Source organism: Merops nubicus, unplaced genomic scaffold (assembly GCF_000691845.1).
Source record: "Merops nubicus isolate BGI_N331 unplaced genomic scaffold, ASM69184v1 scaffold11660, whole genome shotgun sequence".
NCBI classification, from domain to species: Eukaryota; Metazoa; Chordata; class Aves; order Coraciiformes; family Meropidae; genus Merops; species Merops nubicus.
The window spans coordinates 1-9,234 of record NW_008582191.1 but is presented as its reverse complement, the minus strand read 5'-3'; the positions used below and the strand labels follow the sequence as shown (position 1 = coordinate 9,234).

The window sequence follows — 9,234 nt, the reverse complement described above, 5'->3', positions numbered from 1 at the left end:
GGCTCTCGGCGAGCTCGCCCAGCCCCGCCCTGCCCAGCGCCGCCACCAGGTTCTCGGGGGTGGCGTGTGCCCCCTCCTGGTCCTGCCAGGCCACCAGCAGCTGCTTGGCTCTCATCCTCACGTCCTCGCTGTCCGCCTCGATCTGCCGGATGTCGGGCTCCTTCATCTCCAGGTAGGGGGCCAGGGCCCTCCAGTGCTCGCCCAGCCTGGCCGCCAAGGCCTCGATCTGCTCGCCCGTCATGGCCTTGTCCTGCTGCACCTCTGGGCCTGGGGAGAGAGCAGAGACACAGGGGATGGCTGCAGGTCCTGCACAGCCTCCTGCTGCACCAACCCTGCCTCACACCTTCCCTGCAGCTGGGGGAACCTGAGGAGCTCCAAGAGCAGATGGATCTACAGATGCAGCACCTGGGTTGCAACAGCCCATGATAAAGAAAATCTTGGGGATTATTTCATCTCCTGTTTGAGAAAGAACTGCTAAAGCCTTCAGTCCATCAGAGCTGCCTCCTCCCAGTGAAGGCAAGGACAAGGACTCCAACAGGCAGCCTGCAGTATGTGTTTCAATTGTAATATTAAAATACAGTTATCTTTAACATTTAATTGTCTTCCAGACTTTAGTCATTTAGTTGGAGTTAACCCAGGTATAAAGCAGTTTCCCTTTCACTGACTTACTGCAGCCTCATGCTCCCGATGGCAGCAGGACAGAACTTTAGTCAGAACTTGCAGGAGTTCTCTGGCTCCAGGATGAGCCCATGGAACCCCAGGCTGTGCTGAGAGGACACAGGGGGCTGCACATCCACAGCTCACCCTGCTCCACCCTCTGTGGCTTACCACACACATCCATTGCACACTTTTAAAGAAAAAACCCTGAAGGCTGAATATTTGTGCTTATAAATCAATAATATTCTCAATTTCTAACCATTACCTCACCCTCCTGCCAAGTGAGGAGCCAGCTGTGCTGGAGGAAAGTTCTGCCTCTCAGCAGCCACGTTTGTCAGAGCTCAGCTCACCCCAGCGAGGGCAGAGAAGAGAAGATGACAACAAGCCAAGGAACACAACCAGCCCGAGCTTGCCCTGCCCGTGCCACGGCACACAGAGAGCCCAGCTCTGCCCCCTCTGCCCCAGCCCAGAGCTCTGAACCCAGCACAGCTGTCCCCAGCAGCCCTACCCTGACCAGGAGACACCCTCCACGGCTGGCAAGGACACAGGGGAAAGGTCAGGGCAGCAGATTAGAGGAACAGAGGCCACAAAAGGCTCTTCACTACCAGGGCAAACAGAACACAGCTGCCCGTGGGATGGGGCTCCCCCACCCTGCACAGCCCACCACCCACGATGGGGCAACAGCAAGTCAGAGTGAGCCGTGGGATGGAGGGGGAGTGAGGATGGAAGGGGCACAAGGGACAGGGCAGGACAGGCAGGAGCATGACACACCAGGGAGAGACCATGGGAGGACCAGTTCTTGGGGAGGAACAAGAGGTGGCATTTCTCTGCTGCTCTTCTCACAGAGCTTTTGCCTTCACATTTTACATGAAGAGGAAGCAAAGATCCCAGAGCTGGACTACCCCACCTGTGAGAGGCCCAGAAGTTCCCCCACAGGGGCCAGGGGAGGCACCTACCCCAGGCAGCTGAGGGGCAGAGGGAGCAGGAAGGTGGGCAAGGGGCACTGGGGCAGGGCTCAGGCAGCAGTGTGGCACCTCAGTGCAGACACCTGCTGACACTGCAGCAGAGGAGGGGGGAGAGGCCCCTAACAGGAGTGCTGATCCAAACTCACAAGCTGGGTGCTCCCAGCACTGCAGGGCACAGCACAGAGGTGCTACAGCTGCCCTGTGGCCCCCACACCTTTTGGGGTCAATGTGGGTTCATGTCAGAAGCACTGGGGTGAACAGGACTGGTGACCCTGAGCAGAAACTCTAGTCACTAAACACAGCTTCTGCAAGACACATCAAGAGAGAAACTGAAAAGACTGAGAACATGCAAATCTTACTTTCATTGTTTTCCTTTAATAAAGCATCATTATCTTCCTCATCTTCATCCTCGCCTGTTTTTATTTCTTCAGAAGGAGGCTACAATGAGAGAACTACACATCACTGGATGAATTCTGTGTTTGAGGAGAAATTTTACAGCTGTGATTCCCTCTGGAACAGGTGTTAGAAAGGAAAACCTGCCATGATTCCCCCACGAGAACTAAAAATCCCCCAGTCTCCAGAACACCAGTAACAAGGGGTTGGGTAAAAGACAGAATGAAGTAAAAAACCCAACGAGAGCATCCACTGACCTCACAGGATTCTCTCCTCACACCAACTACAACTAAGCATTACAGACCTGCCTTTACTACTTACAAAAACCCCAACAAACCAACTGTCTATCAGACCACTCTCAGGAACATTTTGTTAATTATTCCTCACTAACCTTATTCCTCACTCAGCAATTCCTCAAAGTCTTCTCTATTTTCAAACTCCTTACAGACAGCAAACAGCCAAACAACAACATTTCCACTGCCATTTAGCAATTAGCAGCCAAGATGAACAAAGGGCTGCCTCTTTTCCTACATTTCAATCCCAGGCCTCATCTGGGTCTTTGTTTCTTGCCATAACATTTGGTGTGTGGTAGCAGTGCCACCAGAACACTGCATACACTGATAACTTCACAGATACTCAACAGCTTTTCCCTCCCAGTGTTTTTTTTCTAACACTGCTCCCAGCATCTCGTTGGCTGATGGCTGCACAAGTGAGCTGGTTACTACAGCCCCACCTTCATGCCTCACTGGCTTCACACTGCACAGGCTCAGATCCAAAGTGTGGGTTCACAGCCACAAGGAATTGCTCTGACTCAGAGGTTTACAAAGTGCTCCCTTCCCCAAGCACTAGTCCCTCTCAGCCCTGTGTATAAAGTGATCTGAGGGACTCCAGACTCCCCCTGGCCTCACACTGGACACTAAGGGATCAATGCCTCCAGTTTACAGCTCCACAAGATCCATTTTTCTTTACATATTTTAAATCCATGAAGCTGACTGAAGAGCTGTGCTACATCTTGCTCTAAAGCTCTGGTAACACTTAGCACAGTACCTTCAGCTGCAGCTCTGCCATCCCAGCACCCAGCTGCTGCTGAGCAGAGTCCCAACAGCAGCCCACACCTTCCATAACAGTGGGTTGCACCCAGGCAGCCAGGTACAAACACATTCCTGCCCACCACTGGGACTGCCACAGCTGTCTGCTCACAGCACACAGGGCAGGGCTCAGCACCTGCTTAGTGCTCTCCACCCTAGTGTTACTGGGACCTTCACACATCACACCAGTTTTATTTGTCATTTTTACCTCAGTGTACAAGCTTTTTGCTTTCCTGTGGGTTTTTTGCCCCCTCCCTCCCCACATACAAAATGGACTGGAGAGAAACAAGCAGGAAGCCAAATGAATTCAGAATTTATTATTATAGGATAATATTACTTACAGGCAGCTCCTTGGCTAATTTGATTACCATGTTTTCTAGATATTCAGGTAAACTCTTGAACTGTTGGTTTGTTGGCTGGAAGAAGTGTGGACTTCTGCGTGCTAGAAGCCTCAGTGCTCTCCAGCCATAGTTAGAGTTGTTCACAGCCCTGTAATCAAACACAAGTTGGGTTAGCAGCAGTCTGCCACCTCTAAAACACCTCAAAGATCTCAGCAGCTCTTTTTTGCATCTCAGAAAAGATCCAAGGCATTTACTGGTTCATATAATTCTGTCCAAGGTTATAATTTTGGGTACATGACTGGAGCCCTGCACAGAAGCCAGTGACACAGAACAGTTTGCTTTCTTCAGCAATCCTAACATGAAAGGGGTCAAAAATCAAGCAAAACACAAAGTTTGACCTACTTGTACTTATTTTCAACCATGTTTTCAGGGTCTGCTTGTTCAATAGCTTCTTCAAAAAATTCCTCCAACGTTGGCATATATTCCCTGGAAAACAAAATAAGGAGTTTAATACTCCTCACAATCTACTCTAATACCAACTGTAGCTGAGCTCTAGTCCTGTGATACACCTCAAGCTTATTCACTGAAATAAAACACCCTGAAAACCACCCCACTCAAATTTAACTGCAATTACATTGCAAGGAATCTTTTTGAATCACATTGCTACAAGATTGTTTACTGCAAACCCAGCAGTCAGCAGCACTGCCTGGGACATGCATTTACACCTCCTGCCACACCCAAAGGGGACCCAAACATCTGCCATCTGGTGAAAAAGGACCATGGGACATAAGACAAGAGTTCTGGCAATAAGGAAGTTGGACTTTCATAAAAAAACACCCTTAACAGCTGACTGGCTGTGTCAGAAACGTGCTGCTTAGGCACACCTGCTTCTGCAAGGGAAGCCAGAGATCTGTCCCAGGGGGAACTGCACTGCTTTACAAATGCAGCTCAGTTTTGGTCTGAAAAACAAGGTTTTGCCCAGGAAAGCAGTGCCCCATGCACATTTAAGGTGGGAACATGCTGCCCAGGTTGGTGGTTGAGTGCCCACCCCTGTGTGTGTTTAAAAGCCATACAGATGTGGTGCTTGGGGAGATGGCTTATGGGAGGATTTAGCAGAGCAGGGTTAATGGTTGGACTCCATGATCTCAGAGGCCTCTTCCAGCCAAAGTGACTCTATGAACTCAGAGAACCAGCTTCTCTCAAGACACCCAGTAACGTGGCATAGCATGTAAGATCACTTTATGTACTTCCCTTATGCTGATTCTGTAACACCTTTAGTTTTGTGAGCAGAGTGCTGGGATTTAGCTTTTCACAATGCTATGTTATCTCTCACCTACCTGCTCTCAGATTTGCAAGCTTCCATGTTATCAGGACACAAGTTCCAAAGGCGGGTCAGTTCCTCACTGAAAAGAGGAGCCAGAATTCAGATTAAACTCCACATTCAGCTCTCTCATTCCACGCTCCATCACTCACCAGAGACACAGAACAATGCTGCAGGAATATCAGCTGATGTTGCCAATTAGGAAAATTCTCTATTACATTTTTATTATCATCTCTTGCTGACCTATGGTCATCAAGAGCAATAAACTCCCTTTTCACACTAGCTATGGACAGGCTATTTTTGTTCTGATAAATTAAACAATTTATCACTATTTTTCAGAGGGGACATTTTACTCAACACTCAGCACAAGGTCTTGAAGCAGAAGACAAGGTCAAAATGTCCACACCTGGGCTTGGTGAGCTGTTGCAATGAAAAGACTACAACTGCTCCTGAAGAAGGAAGTGGAAATAGGTGGCTCTTGGCCTCATGGAAACACAGCACTGACTGGAGAGGACATACCAAGAAATCTAGATGACTGTGGGGAAAGGAAAACTACCACAAATTTTTAAGAGAACTGACATATCCCTTGGCTGTTCTTTCCTGGCAGCTCCAAAGTGAGGAAATTTGAAAATTACTGACAAGAAACAGTCAATGGCAAAAAAAACCCTAACCAAAGCCACACAAAAAAACCCCAAGTAGTAATAAAATAAAACCAAAAATCAAGTGTCAAAAGCCCCCAAACAACAGAAGTTCATAAACCCTGTAATGAAAAAAATCCAACATACTTTCCCATAAGGATTTTTTTGTTTGGTCCTTTCCCCAGGAAGTCCTCTGGAGCTGGCCTCTTCCTCACAGGCCTCATTGGCTTAGAATCAGCAGGTCTGATGAAATAAAACCAAAGCCCTTTGGTATCAAACCAGTAAAACTTGGAGAACAAAGTAAAGCCTTTTCACCTCATCTGGTGCCCAGCTAAACTCTGATTTTAAGGACTGGGATTCTAGGAGTGGAAGGAGGGAGGGGGGAAGAGGAGAGAGAAGGGAAAGATGAGAGGAAGGATTTGCCAGACATCAAAATTATTTCACTCAAAAATTTAAAGGTCTATCAGAGTCCCAGTGTAGAAAAACAAGGCAATCACAGTTATGCCAGCAGCACACTGAGTATGCTCTGCCCTGCTGCTGAGATCATCTGCCCTGGGATTACAAGCTCCTTCCCCTGGTGCACCTGATTTCATGGGATCAGGGAGTGGAGACCCCAGACCACTGAGGTCAGGGTAAGACCTACCCAAGCTGAAACTCTGGCTGAGATCTAAAGGAGGAGACAGAACATTTATAAAAGTCAAAGTCTGTAATTTTATTCCCCTCCCCCTCCAACAATAAGTTCTCATGGCCCTCCTCCCTTTTTTGCAAGCAGATTAAGTAATGAATCTGCTCTCTCTGTAAACCCTTCAAAAGCAAAAGCTACCTCACCATCATTTCCTTTCAGGTGAGTGATCATCACCAAGTGACAACCCTAACCTGGCACCCAAGGGAAGAACTGAACACAAAGCCCCAGGTGTGCTGCCCCACCCAAGGCTTCCACAGGGCTCTGTGGAAAGGCCAGGCACCAACTTCTCCAGCCCAGGGTCTGCTGAAGGCAGGAGGAGTTATCATGCCTGGTCTCCTCAGTCATCAGACCCTTGGTACTAAGAGAACAAAACAGTGCCCTGGGACAGTGAGGAGTGCTCCCCTGATCCCCCCCAACCCATAACCACTGCTTCACTAATGGAATGAAGCCTTAAGACTCTTAGCAGAGATCCAGGAGCCTTCTGGACACAAAGGCAAATTCAATGATACAATCTCAATCCTGTGTGAATCATTAACTTCCACACACTTCATGGGCACATACTCTGAAGCTGAACCCCTGTTCCAAACAAGCTTGCACTCCACAGCAGTTACCTTTCTTTCACAAAGCTTGGGCAGCCCTCATTTTTCCATGAATTCCAGTTTTCTTCAGTATTTAATATATGCTAAAGAAACATAACATTGCACATTATTAGGGTCATAACCACCTTCACAGTTGATCCCACAGTTTTTAATGAAGCTATTACAATTAAAAACAATGTTTTGTTACTCTGTGTATTTCAGCCACTACTTTGAAGGTCACTAGTATAATCTTAGGCAGCTGGTTGAGCTTATTCAAACACTGCATCTCTTTTCTTCAGTAGTTGTCAGAGTTTATTCCCCTCCCCTAAACAAGAAAATAGATGAACACAAAGTAAAAGGAAAGCAAGATGATAGCTCTCTAATTGCACTTGCATCTCATCCCTATGTCTTTAGGCACAGCACTCCTCTCTGCAAAGGCTTTTGGGGAAAAAGAAAATATTTTCAATAGCCAATGTCTCCTGTGTGCTCACAAGCACATACAGGCACGTCCTGTTTCTCCCCAGGAAAAGGAAGAAAAGCACACTAATAAGAACAGGGGGAAAATGTGACTACAACTTACTGAGATGAGATAAAACCTCTACCAGAGGTGTCACCAATGTTCCAAGAGCTAGTTTAAAGCAATACTGCACTTCTACTCTCTATAGGGGCTGTTCAAACAGGCACTGAAGTACTCACCTCTACCATTTTTGAGAATCTTTCCCCATCTGGAGGATTTTCTGAAAGAAGCTGTGATTGGGAGGGAGGAAAAAAAGAGTTAACTTTTTGCATTATAATTGTAGCAGAATATGTAGAAGAAAAAACCCCAATCAAACATCAAAGACAATGGTGGTTACTCCTTCAAAGGTCACTGATACATTACATGATAATACTTCTGTAAAAATTACAGGGAAAAATATCTACAGTACCAACCTGGTAAACTGCTTTTGTAGTATCTTCAATCCACAGAGACTGTTCATCTGTTAGAACGGGGTTTGAGCTGGAATTGAAAAAAAAAAAACAAAAACCCAACAAAGTGTCACTAAATCAAATTAAACAACCAACATCAAGAAAAATGCATTTGAAGCATAACCATTAATGTTCCATTTAGAGTGTTCAAAAGCAAAATATAACAGCAGCTTTTTATGAGGCACTACATACCTTGAACAGCAAACAAACATGATGATGACTGAGTCAGTAATATGAGACACTTTTAGAACTTGCTTCTCTTAGCTAGCAGGATATAAAAAAGCTCAACCTCTTTAAGGAAGGATCTCATACTGTCCTCAGCCACTGATATTAAATGAGTGCTTTTGATGAGCTGTCACTGAAATGACTATTGCTTTTACAGCCTTGAACTGCAGTTCAGAGGATCTGAATTCTGCTCCTTCTCTGCCACTGGGCTGCCTGGGCAAATAATCTATTGAAGGAGGACAAAGATTCTCATCTAGTTTGTAAACTCTGAGATCTGTTTATCAACAGCAGTACATGGCAAGTGAAAGACAGCTGCATTCATGTTAATCATCTGGTGCATAGGTGGTCAGGAGCACAGCAAGTGAACAGAGGTAGGATTTTCTCCAGCATAACATGAGACTAGGACAAGTCAGGATTTTGTCCTGTCCCATTAGTTTATAAAAGCAATAATCATCATTGTTAATTCTTGCCCTATTAGAATCCTGTAGCACACAAGAGAAGAATGAATCAGCTGCCACTGCCACATCACAAAGTCCATCTGGGACTCCAAATGCTGCTGCACACACATGTACCCTGGGCTGGTCTGACTCTCTCCCTCTCCTAGCTGGCACTCACCTCCAGCAACAGTTACTGGCCTCTGCTTCCAGCCCTCATGCAGCTCATGTCTGGCAGAGAAAACAGCTCTGCAAAGATGAGCAGATTGGCTTTTTGCTGGTTTAGAAACCTGAACAAATTTGAGTGAGTCTGATGAACACTAGGGACACTGCAAAGGAGGGCAAAGAATGACAGTAACTAACTTCAGCCACGTTCTGTATCGACCAATCCAAGGCTCTGCAAGTTTCACAGGAACCTCTGAACAAGCAGACAAACCCTGTTGAAATATTTTGATTTATCTCTGAGTTCTTAGCTCCCCATCCCTAAAACAAAGTATTTCCACATTACCTTTTAAACTTGACCTGTCCCTTGAGATACTGGAACAGTATGAGGTACTGCAACAGGATGTGCCGGCGGAAGTTACTGTCACTCAGCTGCAGATCCATCAGCTACACAACAACAACAAAGAATTACACACTGAGGAGGCTAAACATCCACAAGGGAAAACAACAAATGTCCTCAGATAAACCCCATGGAGACTTCTACCACAAGGTGATGGTTGTTACAGCAGCTCTATTCAGTATCACTGGAGAGCTAGCATATTATCAGCCAAGTTTGGAAAAACTAATCTAAAAGCAACAAAACCCAACAGATCTTTAAATATTTCCTCCTAACTGCCCTTTAAAAATTTAACAGTACAAATCAAACACAATAAATAAATACCAGCTTTGCTGCAGACATCAAAGTCCCTGAATTATTCACAGAGGCAATCCACAGAGAAAG

At 46.2% G+C, this 9,234-nt stretch overlaps 1 protein-coding gene across 1 annotated transcript; it reads right to left on the bottom strand.

The window, feature by feature from the left end:
- Positions 1-4: 4 nt before the first annotated feature.
- On the bottom strand, positions 5-8,900 carry THOC1 (THO complex 1; the record flags this gene model as incomplete). The annotated part of the gene is made up of 11 exons (XM_008936962.1): positions 5-267; positions 1,982-2,060; positions 3,445-3,592; positions 3,847-3,930; positions 4,782-4,847; positions 5,551-5,646; positions 6,047-6,070; positions 6,700-6,770; positions 7,363-7,413; positions 7,597-7,663; positions 8,800-8,900. Coding segments are annotated over 11 exons (1,050 nt in total), but the record flags the coding sequence as incomplete, so codon positions are not given.
- Positions 8,901-9,234: the final 334 nt, after the last annotated feature.